We start from the raw sequence: 21,842 nt of genomic DNA, 5'->3' as shown, positions 1-21,842 counted from the left end.
CCACAGAGTTGAAAAGAACTAAATGATATAAAAGAAACTGAGTGCCATGCTCTGTCAGAGACCCCTAAAGCATGGTAAAGACCAGATGATTCTGTAATCGTAGATTCTAATCTACCTTTAGCTAGAATCATCTTGAAGATAAAATACTTTTTCAAAATTAAAATAAACATCCAGTAAATAGGAATAGGAATTTTTAAGGAACAGATCTGTGTTACTGTTTATACACATATACACACGTATACACAGTATGTAAAGAAACTCACAGTACATACATGTATACATATACCCACATCCTCTCAAATACCAACAGGCCCATTAAATAAAATGTAGTGTAACAGGAATGGAATGTTGATGTAATTAACATTTGTTAGTAATGCTTTATATGTAGTGTTTAATTTTTTTCCAGAGTAAAGTAAATATTCCATATTTAAGTAGCAAAAATAACCGTATAACATGGAATAAAAGATGGGGTGGATAAACAGGTTTTACAGAGCAATTCTGTTCCATCTTAAAGATTTGGTTTCTTACCAACAGTACGGACTCCACAGACAATACTTCAGTACATATTTTCAGTCTTAGACTTCTCTATAATATACTCTTAAATGCCAAGGGAGAGCACCATGTGGGTCTCTAAAACTGAATATGATGATTTTTATACTCTGTGTTCTTCCAGTACATACGTAATTACTCAATAGAAGTTTAGTCTCCTTAAGACACATTTCATAACAGTGGAAACTTCCCTTTACAAATACAAAGCTTCTATGCGTGACTCATAAAGTAACTACAAAACAAATCTCCTCATAAGCACATCTATCATGAACGGTATATTACACCCATAATTGTTCAATTCACTGTTAATTATTACTCAGAAATTCATGTTTATGGCTCTGTTTCACCTGCTATATGAAAACATATCCCTGATATATTGTTCCTTAACTTCCTGGATCAATATACCCTGGCTTAGCCTTACAAGGCGAAGTTGTCTTTCCTTCTTAAACCACTGGTTAAGAATAAACTGAGAACTGACAACAGAGAAAGAAAATGTATGCTAATTATTCTATTTCCATGCTTCCTTCAGTTCTGAACTACAGATCACACTATATAACGCAGACTATCTCGTGGCTCGGTGGAGGAGAGTTAACAGCACTACTTTTAGAATGGATTATTACTTTAATGATAGGGAAATTTAAAGTAGTTAATAGTGATATCTCAAACGTCAGCTTTTAATATGTTTATAGTGATTTCATTTGAGTGCATATTTACTCTAACCTTTCTAGATGTTGAATGCATTGTATAAATAGCTAAATCTGCAAGTTGTGGGTGTGGTATAGTGGCATTGTTTTATTTTCTAAGAAAATGATAAAAGTATTCATTTTTTCTTTTTTTGAGGAAGATTAGCCCTGAGCTAACTGCCGCCAATCCTCCTCTTTTTGCTGAGGAAGGCTGGCCCTGACCTAACATCCGTGTCCATCTTCCTCTACTTTATATGTGGGACACCACCATAGAACAGCTTGTCAAGCGGTGGCACGTCCGCACCCAGGATCCACACCGGCAAACCCTGGGCTGCTGAAGTGGAACGTGCGCACTTAACTGCTATGCCACCGGGCCGGCCCCAAAAGTATTCATTCTTTAAAGAGCTTTTATTCTATAAGCTAGAGAAACATTTTAAAAATAACCAGTTAATGTAAATATTCTTTACAATTAAAATCAACACCCAGAGAAGAGAAATAGGAATTCTCAAGGAACATAATATAATCACTTAGTAATCTTTTTGGATGGGTCACCTAATGTTTAAATTTCAAATTAACTAAGGACAAGAGGAAGGGAAATAGTATTTACTGAGTTTTGCCCATGTGCCAGAAGCTTTATTGACGTTACTTCATTTCATTTTCACAACTACCCCTTGAAGTTCACCTTAATATCTATATTTTACAGATGTCTTTACCATGAGAAAAGAAACCAGGCCGATGTGCATTCAAAATCCAGGATAATTGCATGATCTTTGTTTCTTTTTTTAAGATTTTATTTCTCCTTTTTCTCCCCAAAGCCCCCTGGTACATAGTTGTATATTTTTCGTTGTGGGTCCTTCTAGTTGTGGCATGTGAGACACCGCCTCAGCATGGCTTGATGAGTGGTGCCATGTCCTTGCCCATGATCTGAACTGGCGAAACCCTGGGCCACCAAAGCAGAGTGTGGGAACTTAAGCACTCGGCCATGGGGCCGGCCCCAATAGCACTATCTTTGAAATGACATCGGCTCAGAGGAGGGGTGATGGTAGATAGACCTGTGATCTATCCTGCAGTATCTGACTTATTGATTGGGCTGTTTTTGTATTTTTTTGTTTTTAGGAAGATTAGCCCTGAGCTAACTGCTGCCAATCCTCCTCTTTTTACTGAGGAAGACTGGCCCTGAGCTAACATCTGTGCCCATCTTCCTCTACTTTCTATGTGGGATGCCTACCACAGCATGGCTTGCCATGTGGTGCCATGTCCGCACCCGGGATCCAAACCGGCAAACCCAGGCTGGCAAAGCAGAATGTGCGCACTTAACCGCTGTGCCACTGGGCCAAATTGGGCAGTTTTTTACAGCATCCCATCCTTTCATTCGTGTCTCAGGGTACATCTACAGCATCTCAAAGGCCATAATTAAACTACTTAAAGCACCTTATTTTTTCACATTAGAAGGTGGTTGCTTCAACTAAGAGCAAGATTTCATCTCCTGTGAAAGATTAGTTCTGAATCTACTAAAATATTATGCAATAAATTTAAGAAACAACAGACAGCTTTAAAGGACTCAAATGTTTAGCATAAAAAATATTTTTTGTAGTTAATTCCATAATTAGCATACTTTTTATGTTTACTGCTGCTGTTATTAAGGGAGCCCTAATTTTTGTAAAAATTCAACATATTTTGAAATGTTATTTCTCATTTTTAAGATAATTTTCAACATAAAAATTTGTTAAATATAAGATAAATACTAATAATAGCAAATATATATATACATATATAGCAAATATATATATATGGTGCTATATATATTACAAAGATTATATCATTTAATCCCCAGAATAACCATATGAATTAGGTACTGTTAGTACCACTCTCATTTCATAGTTGAGAAAACTGGCTATACCATCCAATACCATAGCCATTAGTCAGCCATCAGTGGAAATTAAAATTAAAATTAATTTAAATAAAATTAAAAATATGGTTCCTCAGCAATAGTAGGCATATTTCAGATGCTCAATAGCCACATGTGGCTACCATCCCGGACAGCGCAGATATGGAATATTTTCATCATTCCAGGGAGTTCTATTGGACAGTGGAGGTTTAGAGAGTTTAACAGACTTGTTCCAATTCAAAACTAAGTACTGAGCAGGATTTGAACCCATGCAACCTATCTATAGAACCTGTACTCCCTTGTAAAATCTGTTTTTTTACAAAAACTTTATTATGGAATATTTCAAAAGAAAAGAGAAAACATAACCAACCCTCCTGTATCCAATATCCAGCTTCAACAATTATCAACTCGTTGAAGTCCTACTGTTAACTGCTATTCTACAGTTTTTTTTTTTGCTCCTCTTCTTAATTATGTTAATGAAAAATTATCCTTTATTCAGAACAGAACATAGGGAGGCAGTATAACATAACGGTTAAGAGTGTAGAATTAGAAGGCAGGTCTGGATTCAAATTTGGGCCTTACCACAAAACTGTATGTTCTTAGATGACAAGTTGCCTGATTTCTCTAGGGCTGAATTTGTTCATCTGTATAATTTTCTCCTGCAGCTAGCTATTATTTTTCTATTAAACATTTTCAGCTATCTTAATTCTTAGTAAAATAAATATTCAAATAAATTTATTTGAAGGTAACTGTGGAAGACGTAATCTTTTCCACAGGCGTTTTATATAGCCCCACTCCAAGATTACAAAGGTAAAACAAGACTCCATACAAAACTTCAAATGTAACAAAAATAGATACTGTAATATAGGAAGAAAAAATTCCATTTGGGGTTCTTTCCTCAATTTCCCTAAGAAAACCAAGTACCCAGTGAATGATAAGACATAATTTCTATTGCCCCAATAGCTATCTATATAATGCTTAATTAATTCATTGAATCAATTTATTAATGCTGGTTATCTATATTCTAATTACAATTTTTAACAAAATAAATCTAGAAATAAATTGTTATTTATGTTGACATTTAAAGCACAAATGTGATTTAAAATTATTTTATTATATCATCAAAATATTAGGTTCAGGAGTAAAGTTCTGGACCAATTATTTTGGTGGGTTAGAAATGAGAGGAGAAGGTAATTACTCTGATTAATCAAAAAGAACACTCAAGTAAACTTTGGAGTCAATTACCAGCAGTTTTTATATTTTTGGTTATATAGCTTAGGAAACTTGAATTTAATAACTATCTTCTTGTTTTCCAATTCTTTAATTTAACAATTCCATTCCCACCTAATCCTCTGCTTTCACATTTATGAATTGGTTAATAATTTAATAATTTATTCTAATAACCTTAAAACCTAGTAACAACTAAGTCAACTAACCAACCATCCGCAAGTTAAAACCTCTTTATGCATAGCATCATTATTTTACTGCAATTTAAAAAGACTAAAATAATTATATAGATGAACAGGTAAAGAATTTGAATCATTATTAAATGGAGCAAGTCTTCTGGATAGCGTGTCATCTAAGAAAACAATTTCAATTTAAGGAAGTGAAAGGAATTTATTTACATTTAGGTAATTCACAGGTTACTTCATGTACAGGGTCAAGGGAAGAAAAGCCTAAAAATTCCTTGGCAAACTCAACATGAATGTAAGTAAATGTGTACATTTTATCTGTTTAAAAAGTTATTTTGACTCCATAAATGGCATCTGGTTATATTCCTCCCCTCTCTTTGATTCTAGGGGAGCAAGGACAGGATAGCTGTTGTGTGCCCTATAGTGGGTGGAGCGCTCTGTTAGTAAGCGTAGCATTGTTATTTCCAGGCTAAGACTTCTGCATAAAGTAGAACGTGAAGACCTAATGTGATATGGCCTAGTTTTTCTAAGAGAAATTTAATACTCATTAAATTTAAGATCACCTCTATTATTTAAACTTTTTCTTCACAATTCAGAATCTGAATTTATCTATGGTAGTATTATGTTTACAATGCCTTTATTATTCAAATAAAAGATTTGTAGATGGTTTACCTGACATCTTTCTCAAGTTGTGTAATACACTCCTTCTGTGAATCAATCTTAGAATCTCTCTGGCGTACTGATTCAATGAGATATCTGTAAGGCTGCTGAGTCTGGTTTAACAGAGAATTGGCCCTGTCAAGCTAAAGAAAAACAGATTTCATTAAAATCTAGAAAATTTTACAAGAAACTAAAATTATTCAAAAGGCTCTAGCATAGATATAGTACACCAACTCTCACTTACATGAATTACTCTGAAAAGCCTTTCCTGTGTAAACTTGGAAGTTTTAGAAATTATTAATCAATATTATTATTCTTTACAATAATAACATTAAAACAGAGAAGAAAAATTTTAAACAAAATACTGTTACCAGTTTTGGGGATGGGACACCTAAATTTTCTTACCATTTGTTGGTCTGAGAAGATATGTGACATAAAATTTATCTTTTAATGAATATCCATTAGCTAAAAATGAAAATCTTTTATTTGAGCTTCATTTCTACTCAAAATAATACAATCATGTTATAATTTAGTAATTTTTTCATGTCTTCATATTTCCTTCGGTCCTTATTTGTAAAGTAGATAATTTATGTCTAAATCACTATGTATAAACAAATGCTTAAAAAATTGTGGTTAGGGGCTGGCCTGGTGGTGCAGTGGTTAAGTTCGCATGTCCTGCTTTGGCAGCCTGGGGTTCGCTGGTTGGGATCCCAGCTGCGGACATGGCACCACTTGGCAAGCCATGCTGTGGTAGGCGTCCCACATAGAAAGTAGAGGAAGATGGGCACAGATGTTAGCTCAGGGCCAGTCTTCCTCAGTAAAAAGAGGAGGATTGGCAGCAGTTAGCTCAGGGCTAATCTTCCTCAAAAAAAAAACAACTGTGGTTAAAATGTAAATAACATAAAATTTACTATTTTAACCACTTTACAGTGTAAAATTCAGTGGCATTAACTACATGCACAATGTTATGTAACCATCACTAGTATCTATTTCCAGAACATTTTCATCAACTCAAACAGAAATTCTGTACCCATTAAGCAAAAACACTGCCCTCAACCCCTAGCTCCTGGAAACCTCTATTCTACTATCTGTCTCTAGGAGTCTACCTATTCTAGACAGCTCATATAAGTGGAATCACGTAATATTTGTCATTTTGTGTCTGATTATTTCACTTAATGTAATGTTTTCAAGGTTCATCCATGTTGCACCATGTAGCAGAACTTCATTCCTTTTTATGGTTGAATAATATTCCATTGTACATTTTTAGCATATTTTGTTTATTCATTCATCTGTTGATGGACATTTGGGTCATTTCTACTTTTTGGCTATTGTGACTAATGCTGCTATGAACAGTGGTATATAAATACCTGTTTGAGTCTCTGTTTTCAGTTCCTTGGAGTATCTACCTAGGAGTGGAGGGGATTTGCTGGGTCATATGTTAATTCTATATTTAACTTTCTGAGCAACTGCCAACTGTTTCCACAGTGGCTGCATCATTTTACATTCCTACTAGCGATGTACTTGGTTCCAATTTCTCCACATCCTTGCTAACACTGTTATTTCATGTGCCTATTGGCCATTTGTATATCCTCTTTGGAGAAATGTCTATCCAAGTCTTTTACCCTTATTTTAATTAGGTTGCCTGTTTTTTGGTTGTTGAGTGGTTAGGAGTTCTTTATATATTCAGGATATTAAACTCTTATTAGATATATGATTAGCAAATATTTTCTCCCGTTCTGTGGGCTTTTTCACTCTCTTGCTAACATCCTTTGATCACAAAAGTTTTTAATTTTGATCTATTTTTTCTCCTATGTTTTCTTCTATCAGTTTATACCTCTGGCTCTGAAATTTAGATCTCTGATCCATTTGATTTAATTTTTGCATATTATGTAAGGTAAGGGTCCAATTTTGATCTTTTACATGTAGATATACAGTTTTATCAGCATCATTTGTCGAAAAGACTACCTTTCTCCGTTGAATGGTCTTGGTAACCGTGTTGAAAAACCACTGACCACATATATGAGGGTTTATTTCTGGGCTCTTTATTTTATTCCATTAATCTTATACGTCTACCCTTATGTCAGCAGAACACTGTTTTGATCACTGTAGTTCTGTAGTAAGTTTTAAAATCTGAAAGCGTGAGTCCTTCAACTGTGTTTTTCCTTTTCAGGATTATTTTGGCCATCCAGGGTCCCTTGAAATTCCACATAAATTTTAGAATGGGTTTTTCTATTTCTGGAAAAAAAAATGCTATTGGGACTTTGATAGGGATTGCACTGAATCTGTAAATCATTTTAGGTAGTATTGCCATCTTAACAACATTGTCTTCTAATCCATGAACACACGATGTCTTTCCATTTACTAGGTCTTCCTTCTTTCAGTAATGTTTTGTAGTTTTCAGTGTACAGGTCTTTCTCCTGTTTGATTAAATTTATTCCTAAGTATTTTATCCTTTTTGATGCTATTATAAATGTTTTCTTAATTTCCTTTTAGATTGTTCATTGCTAGTACACTACGTACAATTTTATATTATGCCTTTTTACTTTACCTTATATCATAATCATTTTTCCAAGTTGTTGGAGTACCTTAATTTATATTTTTAATGGCTACAAAACTGTCTAGTAAGTCAATATGCCATAATTTAATTCCATTGCTTACAGTGAGAAACATTTAGGATGTTATCAATTTTTGACTAGTAAAAATAATGCTACAACAAACTTTTTTTGCATTGTAGATGTTTTTCCTTAAATTAGTGCTTCCTTTGCTAAATTTTTTAGAATAGGACATGCACTAAGGTTAAGGGGTACGACTATGTAATGCTCTTGACATATTTCCTAAGGGATTTTATCAACTTACACACCCAATCAATCTTAGTTTTTTTGTTTGCTCTTTTTTCCTAAGCGAACGTAAAATGTATGTCAGTATAGGACTAAAAACAACACTGTCAACGTCAGCAGCCTCTACTTTGGTACATAAAGAATTCTCAAAACAGGTATTCTAGAGTTGCATATGCAAAAACTGAACAATCAATAAAAGTGGTGAATATCTATTATAAGAGTGAGGGAGTGGAGGAGGCAGCATCTTATTACACAGAACAAAAATATTATAAAACACCTACTTTATGACCTTAAAATGTTCTTTGACAATAAAATTCTAGCCTTTTACAGGTTTAATTTTTTTTTCCTCTTTCCTTTCATAATCCCTAACAAGTTCAATAGAGGCTAAAGATTTGCTGTTTTTCTGGGACAAGAAATGATTTATACTTTTTCTCAAATGAACTACATTTACAAGACTTTTTTTTTTTTTTAAAGATTTTTTATTTTTTCCTTTTTCTCCCCAAAGCCCCCCGGTACATAGTTGTGTATTCTTCGTTGTGGGTTCTTCTAGTTGTGGCATGTGGGACGCTGCCTCAGCGTGGTTTGATGAGCAGTGCCATGTCCGCGCCCAGGATTCGAACTAACGAAACACTGGGCCGCCTGCAGTGGAGCGCGCGAACTTAACCACTCGGCCACAGGGCCAGCCCCAAGACTTTTTTTTTTTAAGATCTAAACGTATCATTTATTTTAGCACTCCAATTTTTTGGTTTTCTGTTCACACACAAAAAATAATGAGTGATCAGTATCCCAGAAGCTGATGGTGTAGAGAACAGCAGGATGGCTACAGTGGAAGGCAACAGTGGAAGGCAGAAAGAATCAATGGCAGAAACAACTATTGTAAGAATGATCAACCATGAGGTCCAGGTGGGTAAGGAAGAAAGTGAAGCCATGAGGTGGCTGACCAACTATCAGAGAATATCTGCTTGCAGTTTGAGGACTACTTGTAGAAGTTATTTAAGCTATTCATCTAAATTACATTAGAAAATTTCCTATGGTTATATTAAGTATGGCCCAGGAAAAAACTCCTCAAAGAAAAGGAAATGAATAGTGAAAGAAAAGACAACTTCTTTTTTTTGGACACAATTCATTATAGTGAAAGCAGAGCTATAATAGGAAAAAATACCATGAACATTTTCTATAGTTTGGGTTTTAGTGTTCTTTTTCCTTGCTTTGGTTATCATTCTTTAAAATCTACTACAATGTCACTGGAATCTTATTAGGCTACTAAGTTACTTTATGAACATTCAAATATGTGCTGGACAAAAATAAAACTAAATTCTACTTACCTGTTTAACCAGTTTCACTAGTCAATTAAATCAAACAATTGCCTTGACTTTGTTTTCACAGAACTGACCCTAACTGAATCAACCGAACTGACAAGTTGCTTTGTGTTTCAAAGCGCAGAACAGTCTGTGGCAGAGTTGAGGGGTGGGGGCAGACTGCAGGGAAGGACTAAGGGCCTTTCCAAACTGTAGTTAGCTGTAGTCTAGATCGAGCTACGTACGAAACATCAAATCTAACTTCAACTGCATAAAAATAGAATAGCAATCACTACTTTAATTATTTTAGCTTGATTTTTTCATTACAGAAATTACATATACTAGGTTTTAGTACTATAAACAAAATTAAGGGTCAAAAGCTTTACTTTCAAAAGGTCTCTCTAATATACAATCTATAAACTCCTCCCTCTCTGGATAACAAAAATTACTATAGTGTTGCCAGTTTTAAGGATATATTTCTTTATAAACTTGTTTGTAAGCTTCTAAATCCCAAAAATTTATTTTAATTTCTCAAAAAAAGTACGTCTCAGGGGGCTGGCCCCGTGGCAGAGTGGTTGAGTTCTCGTGCTCCGCTGCAGGCGGCCCAGTGTTTCGTTGGTTCGAGTCCTGGGCGCGGACATGGCACTGCTCATCAAACCACGCTGAGGCAGCGTCCCACATGCCACAACTAGAAGGACCCACAACGAAGAATATAATACAAACTATGTACCGGGGTGCTTTGGGGAGAAAAAGGAAAAAAATAAATCTTTAAAAAAAAAGTACACTTCAGTGAAAAGCGAGGTTAATATCTATTTTTGAAATAAATGTTAATTTAACAGAATTTAATTTCTCTAATATGGTTTAAAAAAGTCTCTCTGTAGCTATAATAATTAGTATTCAAAAAGTTTCACAATCACTCACTTTGCTTATTGTTAATCTTTTCCTTATAGGAAAGCCTTAGTAATTAGTGACTCAGGAATCACATACGTAATAAGTGACTCATAACTAAACCCATGACACAACATTTTATAGAATTGTTATTCCTCCTTTGTTTCAATAAACTGTACAAATGATTCAGAGAAAAGCAACACCTGACTAAAACATAATTATATATTTTAATTCAAATATTTAACTTATTCTTGATGATACCCTAAAATTATATATTTTCTCTTAAAATTTAAAAGACATATAAAGGTGACTGCATTGTATTGGGATGTGGGATTTTTTTCTCGCGGAGTTTCTTTTCAAAGAAACTCCTAGAAATTGAGCTTTTTTTTCCCAGGGACAAAATGTATTCTGTTGAATGGATTTAATGTTGAGTTTCGTTCTGTGTATAAAACATATACAAGTGATACTTCCTAGTAGTGGTGGTAGTTTGTGCTGAAAAATCCACATATCCTTGCCAAATCTTTTTGATTGTGCCACGGAATGTGAAATGCCTTTTTGAGGTTCAATATGGGGCACTACTTTGTTACTACTTCTCTGTGTTCTCAATCTAAACCAGTAGTTCTTTAACCTAGCTAATCATCAGAACCACCGGGGAATATTTAAAAAATCCAGTGATTTCTGGGCCCCAGCCCTGTCCTAATGAATCAAAATTTCTTAGGGTTGAGCCTTCTGATGATCTGTCAAATTTGGAAAGCACAGCTCTTGTGATCTTGGACTTGCTGCAGGCCATTCCATCCAACTATTTTAGTAGGTTTAACAGTACTGCACATAAACCATCTGATATCCTGAATTTACCATCCTCCCCACTAAAACTAACTTCGCCTGTGTCCCTATATGGCTAATGACATAATCATCTTTAACAGGACTAATATTTAATGAAAGAAGTCAACCAATTAGGATGCCAGTCCTCACAGTGGAGCAGGGTCCTAGAGAAATTCCGTGGTGCCAGGTGTTACTTCTGTTGCTGGATGGCAGGGAGGTCCAGGGGATCTTAGGAAAGCGACGAGGACAGACCGGATTGTGGTGGTGGAATGATATTCTGGGGCTTAGGGCAATAGTTGTTTACCAGTGTTTTTCAAATATTTTATTATTTTCATAACCAAAAGCAAGTGCATACTAGTTGATTATCAGCCCTACTCTTGTCCTGAGATTCTCAAAGTACAGTCCAAACAATAAGGAGAAATTCATGAGAGTAGGATGTTAAAATATTTTAAAGTAATCAGCATGGAAGTGATGGCTGAAGTCACTAGAGTAGATAGAACGGTAGAGTCATTATTTTTTTTCAGAGTGACCCCGCATCACTTTTATTAAAGTCACAAGAAGAGTTTGTTAAAAATGCAGATTCCTGGGATTCATTCTAGACCTACTTAATCACAATCTCTGAGGGTAAGATCTAGAAATCTATGTTTTAAACAAGAATCTTAGGTGATTCTTATATTCACTAACATTTGAGAATCACTACTGAGGTGTAAGAACAGAGCAAAGGGCAGTCACATGAGGGACACCTACATTTCAGAGTTGGAAGAAGATGAAGACGTTAGCTAGGAAGACTAAAGAGTCACCTGAGAGAGAAAGGTGTCATAAAGCAAAGAGAAGGCAGAATTTCTAAAATATCTATAATATTTATAATATGCTATAGACAGATCAGGGGACTGAGAAGAGAATACTGACAATTAGGAAGTCACTGGTGATCACTGAGGAAGGGTGTAGCTGAATAGTTAATGGGGGAAGAGAGCAGAAGGAATTATGTACAAAAATGGGTTAACTTTTGAAAGTTATGTCAATACACACACACACACACACACTCATTTTTTTGGGTGGGACCAAAAGGGGAAAAAAAGAGTAAGTGAAGATACTAAAAAATCCTTGGGTGAGAGAGACTCAAAGAAAATAAATTTAGATGACCTAATTATAATAAGGTAAAGATACAGATGATGGAATTGATGGCTTTGGGGAGTGGAAGTGACCTACAATGAAGATAATGGAAAACAGGATAGATACATAAAAATAAAAACACTAGGCAATAGGAATGACGGCCTGGGTGACGTTCAACAAAAAAAATCTGTAATGCTTCCAAGCAGCAAAAGTAATAGACTTCCACAAGAAATTTTTAGCACATTGCCACAAAACCAAAGAATTTTCTAGAAATTCTCTCTCTCCTTCCTTCCATTAAATATTTAAGAGTAACTACCAGATTGTAAGATACCATGCTAAAGGTAGGGATGAATTTGGCAACAAAGCAATCTAGAGTGCTAGTGAATGTAGTGCTCAGAGGGTTGATAAGGCCCAAGGCTGGGTAGGAAGAAAAGCGGCAGCAGGAGGGGCTTGACAGATTGGAAAAATACGAACAGTTTATGAGTCTGGGACTCATAATGAGTCCAAATAAAGCGCAGGTTTAGTGGAAATGAAAGGACTGGGAGAGCTGGAAGGACCGGGAGAGCTGGAAAGACAGGAGATTAGAGTCAGAGAATGGAATTTTCAAGTTCAAATGTTTTAAATTTCTTTCCCCTCAAAGCTACCCCTGAGAAATTCATTTAATGTGGTTCAACTGTATAGCAATGCTGATTGGGCAGGGGTGGGGGTGGGGGGGTGGGATTTGCAGTGTAATTTGTAAGAGCTCTTAGATGAAAAAATCTATCGTCATTCATAAGTTATCAAGGCACATCAGTAAGATAAAAAGTTTAAACAATTATCTTATTTGTTTGATGTGTAAACAGAATACAATTTATAAATAAGTCATTGTTTTTCCTTACTTTAGTGGTGGCTGGCCTTTGGTACACACACACATACATTCACATTACATGGTATGTGAACCTATAAAAGCATGGCTTAAAGGACAAATTCTGGTATATTGTCCTAGATCCATGTAATTGAATTTTTTCCAGAATAAACCATAACAAAGACTTCTTGGTTTAAACATTTGGCAAGGTTAGACAAAGAAATGTTACTACAATGAAAGTGAATGTTTTGCCCATGTAACAAATCAGCCATTCATATGGTAGATAAATATAAGTTCATTATTATTAAAATAAAAATGTTCATTTCTATGTAATTCCACATTAGAACCTCAAAAAATAATAGACAAAATGACAATAGTTAATAACTTATACATGTTAAAGGCAATTTCTGGTACTATGTTTTGATTATGCCAAATATTACCTATGAATATTGTTTGTTCCAACATCCTCTTCACCTTAAGTCTTCTTCATGAAACTTTATCAAGTATCAATAATGTAATTATCCCTTATATTCAGTTACATTTTATCTTGTGCATTCAAAAAATGTATGAGAACACTAATTTCACAAGGGGTGAAGCACCACGTGAAATACACACATACACAGAGAAAACGAAGTCTCGCCCCAATTTTTTAAAAAATTTTTTCTGTTTTTTTTAAAAATTTTTTTCCTTTTTCTCCCCAAAGCCGCCCGGTACATAGCTGTATATTTTAGTTGAGGGTCCTTCTAGTTGTGGCATGTGGGATGCCGCCTCAGCTTGGCCTGATGAGCAGTGCCATGTCCTCGCCCAGGATTTGAACCAGCGAAACCATGGGCCACCACAGCGGAGCGCGCAAACTTAACCACTCGGCCACGGGGCCGCCCCCCCCCGCCCCAATTTTTTAACGTTACAAAAAAGTTAGTTCTGTTACCTATGTTAAGAAGTTAATTTTTCTCTAGACAAAGTTACGTTCCAGGGGGTATTTTCCTGCCACCGACAAAACTAGCTTCAAGGACTGCTGAACTGCACAAGTTACAAAAGGTGGCCATGATTACCTTCACAGAAAATGAGCCACTGACATCTTGCTCCCTCCTTCTCTTCCTTTTCTCCAGTCTCTTCTCTGTGGTTCTCAGATTTCATTCTCTTTCTTGTCTGTTTTTTTTTTTTTTTAGAGTATTTTTAGGTTCACAGCAAAATTGAGTGGAAGTACAGAGAGTTCCCACATATTCTCAGCTCCCCCTTCCCCGACGACCTGCCCCAGCATCACCATTTGTAACAACTGATGAATGTACATTGACACACCATTATCACCCAAAGCCTCCAGTTTACAGGATGGGTCACTCTTGGTGTTGTACCTTCTATGGGTTTTAACAAATGTATAATGACACGTATCCACTGTTATAGTATCATACAGAATAGTCTGCCCTATAAATCCTCTTGCTCTGTCTATTCATCCTTCCCTCCCTCATAATTCCTGGCAACCACTGCTCATTTTACTGTCTCCATAGTTTCACCTTTTCCAGATGTCGTATAGTTGTAATCATAGTATGTAGCCTTTTCAGATTGTCTTCGCCTGTTTTTAAAAGCGATTTTTCCCCCTTTTGCTTTGCTTTCCTGTTTTTCCCTGTTAAATTTTACAAAACATAATCTGTTTTAAAAAACTATTTTAAAAAAGTAATCCACTCATTTGCTCAAGAAATATTTCAATGAAACTTATTTTATTTGGAATTTAATAAATATTTTACAAATGAGGACACTGAGGCACAGAGAGGTTAAACAACTTATCCAAGTTTACACAGCAAGTAATTACCAGAAATGAGATTTTAACCTAGTGAGTCTGGCTCCAGAATCGTGTACTTAACCAATATTCACGACTGCCTCTCAATGATGGGAAAAAAAATTATGTCAGAGTAGCACAAAATGTGAAGAGATAAGAATTCCTCTCCCCTACTACCTTAAAGTAAAGAAGTGGACTAAAGGCAGGGGTGCGCATGTACACACAGAAACAGTAAAGACACACAAAGACACACAAGAAAAAGGGAGGAAAGGGAAGATGAAGATGAGAAGTTGGTTAGAATCGAATTGGCCCTCTATGCCATGCTAGAGAACGCAGACATTGCCTGGTAGGCAGTGGGCATTTTAAAATAGGAATCACCATCTACAGCAGGGAGGACAGTCCTGGTTAGAAGAAGGACTTTTGATGGACTAATAAACTTCATTTGCTACATTTAAAACGTTTCAGGCAATGGAGTACCTCAACTAACTGTTTCTATTTTAAGCCTTGTATTTCTAATGGTGAAATAAAAACAATGTTCTCTAATGAAGGAATTTTAAGTAACAACAAACTTTCAGGGAAACACTTTGGGAGGCAAAAGGATCCAATAACTCATTCTACTTTTCATCTTTTCTATGAAAATGGATGCATCTCATAATTGTCAGCCAAGTTTGCATATGAACACATTTGGTCTTAGCTGTTTATATTGTGATTTCAATTGAGTTCTGAATATGGCTAATTCATCAAAGGTTGAGTTTAAATGCCACTTAAAATGTCTTTAGAAAGATTACAAGGCGATTCGGCACCAAAACAAAGTTAGTTAGAAGAAAGGTACAAAAAGTGAGTTGTGTAATATATGATAATGCCTAAAGTCTAAAAGAATGTGTGTCTAAAACTAAGAGAAAATTTAAAGTGATAATAAAGCATTGTATCATAGTTTACTTGGCAGCATCTTCTACTCTCAGTCCTTAGAGGTACATAAAATAGCGGAGATTTTTTCACATCAATGGAGGCTTAGAAACATGGTGGGAAAGGCTAGCTTAGTTCTTTTAGGGCTGTGGTTGGGATGTGAGTCTCCACCTTTAAAATGATGAGGTGGGGCTGTAGGAGTTGTGTATGCTATAGACTCCTTCCAGAGACTGGGTTCGCTGGGGATGCTGGTGGAACACTCCCAGCAGTTGTTAGAGTCAGGTAACTAAAAGGACAGAGGCGCGTGTTTTACTCATCTAGATTCTTACTTCTACTATGTTTGCGGAAATCATGTATCCCAATGTCATGGTATGTATGTATATATACACTGGCAAGTATTACAAAGATTCCCATCAAGCACATCCTTCTGCCACATCTTTTTTCCTTGCCTGAGCACACATTAGACACCTTTCCTCCTTCCTTTTCTAAGTCCAAGGCTTTCAAATGCCTATGTTATGTTTTCAGATGCTTCTGAATTTTTCCTACGGCAAATCCTTTCTCTGATATTTTGGACCACTTCCATACTCCTTTAATATACTTGCTGTTGATAATGAAATGGAAGGAAGGAGGTGAGGAAGAAAGGGAGGAAAGAAACGAATACACATGCACACAGCAAGTAATTCAAACTACAGCGAGGGAACATAAACTGAAAGTATCTCTTCCAACCATCCTAGAACCTCAATATCTCCTCCACAGTAACCAACATTAATGATTTCTTTTGGTATGTATCATTCCAAACATCTTCATGGATATATCATGAGCATACAGATATCTGGATGTACGTATGAGTATCTACGTATGTGTATGTATATATTTCCTCGCAATGAAATTTTGGGTACAAAGAATATTTCTGGAATGTAATCTTTGTTTATAGATATATGTACAAAAGATAGGATTTTGCCTCTTATTTTCATAAACTTTATAAATCTACCTAAGTTTGGTGGATGGGCTAGGTCAATGATCTATTTAATGAATCAACATTTGCTTTATACCTATTGTGAATTAAATACTATGTTGGTCACCAAATCTATGCCTTTAAAAAAAATCTCATGCGAGCTGCAAAAAATTCAAACAATTCAAAAATCCATAAGGTAAAAATTGGTCATTCCTCACTTCCCCACTCCCAATCCCAGAAGTAACCACTGATATTAGAGAGACAAATATGGATGGTCCTGGAGGCTCATTTCCTATCCTACTGGAACAGGCTAATATGAGCTACCTCCATAAACTCCAGAGGCTCCCTCTTCCATTGTTACATAGTCAACCAGATGTTCCTATCCTCCTCCTATTTAAATGTGTACAGTGTTTTGGTGTGAAGTCCCTCTATCAGATCCCTTTCTGCAGTACATCCAGACCATCTGTGCCAGGCCTAAGCACACTTTTCTGTGGGAAGAGAACTTGGGGGATCGTATATGTTCTGTTAATTCTTTGCCTATACGTTTACCACAATAAAGCTTATTTTATATTTATAAAACATAACTAGTGGTATTTGTATGCCCTTGGCATGACAGTTGTATATTTTCTAAACTTCTTAATTTTCTCTATGCTTAAACAGAAACACAATCCTATCCCCTACACACACACACACACACAAATACATATTTAAACTAAAATAAACATAATACATATTATTCTGCAACTTTACTTTTTTAAAAAAATTATCAATATAGTAGAAACATCTTTTAAAGTTAGTACATACAGATCTACTTTATTTTACTCATGCATCTTAAAGTCTCTTTCAAATCTAGCAACTTAAAGTTTTCTAACAAATTACCTGGATTCCACTAAGTGCCTCCTAGGTAGAAAATCCCAGGCAACTAAACTTTGCCATTTGGTCACTTGAGATTGTATATGTCCCATTTTCTAGATAAGTTTTCTGAAATAAAGTTAGCTGTAACAGACAAATCTCTAAGTACTTTTACTAAAAGACAAGGCCTTTGTGAGCAAGGCTGTACATGTTAAGACGGCGAGACCATGCCTATTTTGCTCATCAGTGGTTGAGTATAGTGGTAGTGTGATAAATATTTACTGAATGACTGGAAAGAAAAAGAGCAAGCATTAGGGTTCAAGGCAGCTGAGGCAGACAATTCTTGGTGGTGGTAACGTGGCATGCTTTATGATTTAACTTAGATTTTCTACTGTTATCAAACCTCACATGAACACTCCATTCTTAACTAACTTGGTGGTTTCTTGAGAATTAGGTGGCATCCACCTACATACAAAAAAGAAAGCTAATTTATTTTTCTCTTTTTTATACTAGACCAACTAATGAAACAACAGTCTGAGGACACTGGACATCAAGCAATGAAGGACAGCGAGCCCTCACACACAGGAAACAAACAAGGTGAGCCCAGCCCTACGCCTGCCCCAGTTTACTGCACAGAGAGCGCTTCCAGGCTGTGGCTCAGGAATGGGGAATCAAGGTAGAACCTGCCAAACTCCCTGAGTTAAAGATCTGTTGCCAGAAGTAGAAACCAAGGTGGCTACAGTTCATATGGCAGAATACTGAAGAAAAGAGAGTGGCACAGAGAGGAACTCTGAAAATTTACAGACAGTCCCTCTTGAGTAATCATCTGGGCACTGAACAGTGCATATAGGTAAAGAAACTACAGACACTGAGATAGAAGCACTGAAAAGATTAGAAGGAGCAATCTCTGAAGATCACCTGGGCCAGGAATTGTATCTACTCCCACCAGCCAAAGTAGAAGACCTAATAATTCATAGGACCTTGGGTAGAATACTCAAAAGGCTTTGGTCACAGAGGTGGAAAAATTAGCCTTAAGATGAATGCTTCTTTGCTTACAAAAGCTTAAAAGCAAGACTCGAAAGGACCAAACTTTTTCCAAGAAACTTAACCATGTTTGAGGATAAAGCTTACAAAAACTTACAGGAACACAAAAACACTTAGGTCTAAGGTAAAACTCACAATGTCTGATAGCCAGTAAAAAATTATTTGGCATGCAAAGAAGCAGGACAATATGATACATAATGAGATAAATCAATTAAAGTGACACCAATCAAGAAATGAAACAGGAATAGAATTAGTAGACAAGGATTATCAAAAGTTATTGAAACTGTATTTCATATGCTCAAGAAAATAAAGTTTGAAAGGTTAAGTAGAGACCTGGAAGATGCAAAAAAGATCCAAACTGAACTAGAAATGAAAACCACAATATTTGAGATGAAAAACACCCTGGATTGGACTAACAGCAGATATACACTGGAGAAGAAAAGATTAGTGGACTTGGAGACTTAGTAAGGGAAATTATGCAAAAGGAAATGCAGAAAAAAACTGAAAAAAGTAAACAGAACATCATTTGTTGTGGAGTAGGACAACTTCAAACAGCCTAATATATGACTAATGGAGTCTCCAAAGGAAAGAGAGAAGGTAGGACAGAAAAATATTTGAAGAAATAATGGGTGAAAGGCCTCCAAATTTGATGATTGCACATAGAAAAGAAGTCTGACAAAACCCAAGCACAAGAAAGATGAAGAAAACTACAGCAAGTCATATCATAATCAAATTGCTTAAAGCTTGTAAAAAAAAAAAGAAAATTTTAAAAGATGTTAGAGAATAAAGACACATTATTTAGAGAAGAACAAAGATAAAGATGACAGCATATTTCTTGGCAAAAACAATGCAAACTAGGAGAGTGGAGCAACATCTTTCAAGTACTAAAACAAAAAGATGAAAAAAAAGAGTCAACCTCAAATTCCTTACCCAGTGAAAATGACTTTCAAAAACAAAGGTGAACCCAGGATTCCACTCTTGGCTGTATACACAAAAGAACTAAAATACGTAGTCAAACATATGCTTGTACTCAAATGGTCATAGAGGCACTATTCACATAGCCAAAAGATGGAAATAATTCAAATGTCTATCAACAGATGAATGGATAAGCAAAATGTGATATATTTGTACAATGGAGTAATATTCAGTCATAAAAAGGAATTAAGTACTGACAGATGATGCAACATGAATGAACCTTAAAAATATTATGCTAAGTGAAAGAAGCCAGACACAAAAGGTCACATATTGCAAGATTCCACTTATATGAAATATGCAGAAGAGGCAAATCCATAGAGACAGACAGCACATTAGTGGTTGCCAGGGACTACAGGGAGGGGAGAATGGGGAATGACTGCTTAATGGGTACAAGGTTTCCTTCTGGGTGATGAAAATCTTCTGTAGCTAGACAGTGGTAATGGTTGTACAACACTGTAAATGTACCAAAAGCCACTGAATGTATAATTTAAAATAATGAAATTTATGTTAGGTGAATTTTACTGCAATAAAAAAGACAAGAGTGAACCCCTCGAATGCATACTTCCAGTTTATTTGGCCTTAGTAATAACACAACTGTGAGAAATATATTTTAATCTTGACTTATGTTAAGAATAAATGGTCAGAAATGTAGAAACCAAAAAAACAACACAAAAAGGTGAAATAACTTTTTGCAACCTACAGAAGCAGAAAGAATTCATCACCAGCAGACCTGCTCTGTAAGTACCGTTAAAAGAAGTGCATCAACCAGAGATAATATGATAGCAGATGGAAATTTCTATCTACACAAAGGAATAAAGGACACTAGGCATGGTAACTGTTTGGTTAAGTATAATACCTTTTCCTCATATTACTATATCTCTTTAAAAGATTAGCAACTGTTTAAAGTAGAAATAATAGCAATGCAGTGTGGGGTTTACACATGCATAAGTGAAACATATAAAAACAAAAGCACAAAGGTCAAAAGGGGACAAATGGAAATATACTATATTGTATAGTGTATTTGTATATGGGACAAATAAAAAACAAATAGCAAGATGACAGACTTAAACATAACCTTATCAATAGAAACATCAAATGTAAATGTTCTGAAAACCCCAATTAGAAGTCCTATTTTGTCAGGCTAGATGAAAAAGCAAGATCCAACTACATACGTTGCCTATAAACAATTATAAAGGCACAAACAGATTAAAAATAGAAGAATGGAAAAAACAAACCACATTAACACTAGTCAAAAGATGTGAAACTTTTACACTAAAGACTAAAAAATAACAGTACTAAAAGAAATTAACGATGTAAATAAATGGGAAGATACATAGGTTCATAGGCCAGAAATATTCCATAGTATTAAGATAGCAATTCACCCCATTTAATCTACAGATTCAATGCAATCCCAATCAAAATCACAGCCAGCGTTTTTTTTTTTTGTAGAAATGATTATAGAATTCATATGGAAATGCAAAGGACACAGAATAGCCAAAAGTTTGAAAATGAACAGAGTTGGAGGGCTAATACTATTTAATTTCAAGACACTATAAAGCTATAATAATCAAGATGGTATGGTATTGACCTAATCACAAATAGAAAACTGGAACAGAACAGAGTCCATAAACAGACTCACGCATATAAAATTGATTTTCAGCAAGGGTCTTTTCAACATATAATGCCAGAACAATATGATTTCAATATGCAAATAAATGAATTTCAATCAATACTGTGTGCACTACAAAAAATCAAAAATGGATCACGGACCTAAAACTATGAAACATTTAGAAGAAAAGACAGACAAAAACCCTATGACCTTGGGTTAGGCAAAGATATTTTAGACATAACACTAAAAACACTATCCATAAAAGAAATAACTGATAAACCAGACATTTAAAAACTTCTGCTTTTCAAATAACACTACTAACAGATGGAGACAAGTCAGAGAGTGGCAGAAAATATTTGCAAATCATATTCTGATAAGGGACTTGTTTCTAGAATATATAAATAATGCTCATAAATCAATATGAAGAAAACCAACAAAGTGATAAAATGGGCAAAAAATTTGAACAGACACTTCTCCCTATAAAAAAAGAGGGCAAAGAAGCACATGAAAAGATGCTCAACATCAGTAGTCATTAGGGAGAGGCAAATTAAAACCAAATGAGATACCATTACACACCCATTAGAATGGCCAAAATTAAAAACATTGACCATATCAAGTCTTTGCAAGGACGTAAAAGAACTGGAAGCTTCACACACTGCTGGTGGAAATGTAAAATGGTACAAACATTTGGAAAATAGGCAATTTCCTCTAATGTTAGACACCTACCATACGA

General features: G+C 35.4%; 1 protein-coding gene across 5 annotated transcripts in view; it reads right to left on the bottom strand.

Moving 5' to 3' along the window:
* The window catches only part of PIBF1 (progesterone immunomodulatory binding factor 1), a 175,516-nt gene that overhangs the window by 38,453 nt on the left and 115,221 nt on the right, over window positions 1-21,842 (bottom strand). For 2 of the 5 annotated variants that reach the window (XR_011427823.1, XM_023621682.2), the window contains exon 15: window positions 5,205-5,335. The exons of the other annotated variants lie outside the window; for them this stretch is intronic. Coding sequence is in view for 1 of the 2 variants with exons in the window: in XM_023621682.2 (XP_023477450.2) it covers window positions 5,205-5,335 (131 nt within the window). In the remaining variant the exon portion in view is untranslated. The remainder of the gene's footprint in view (window positions 1-5,204; window positions 5,336-21,842) is intronic. 5 annotated transcript variants of the gene reach the window in all.

Source organism: Equus caballus, chromosome 17, assembly GCF_041296265.1.
Source record: "Equus caballus isolate H_3958 breed thoroughbred chromosome 17, TB-T2T, whole genome shotgun sequence".
In the NCBI taxonomy this organism is placed as follows: Eukaryota; Metazoa; Chordata; class Mammalia; order Perissodactyla; family Equidae; genus Equus; species Equus caballus.
The sequence above is the reverse complement of the archived record's forward strand: the minus strand, read 5'-3'. Positions and strand labels throughout refer to the sequence as shown.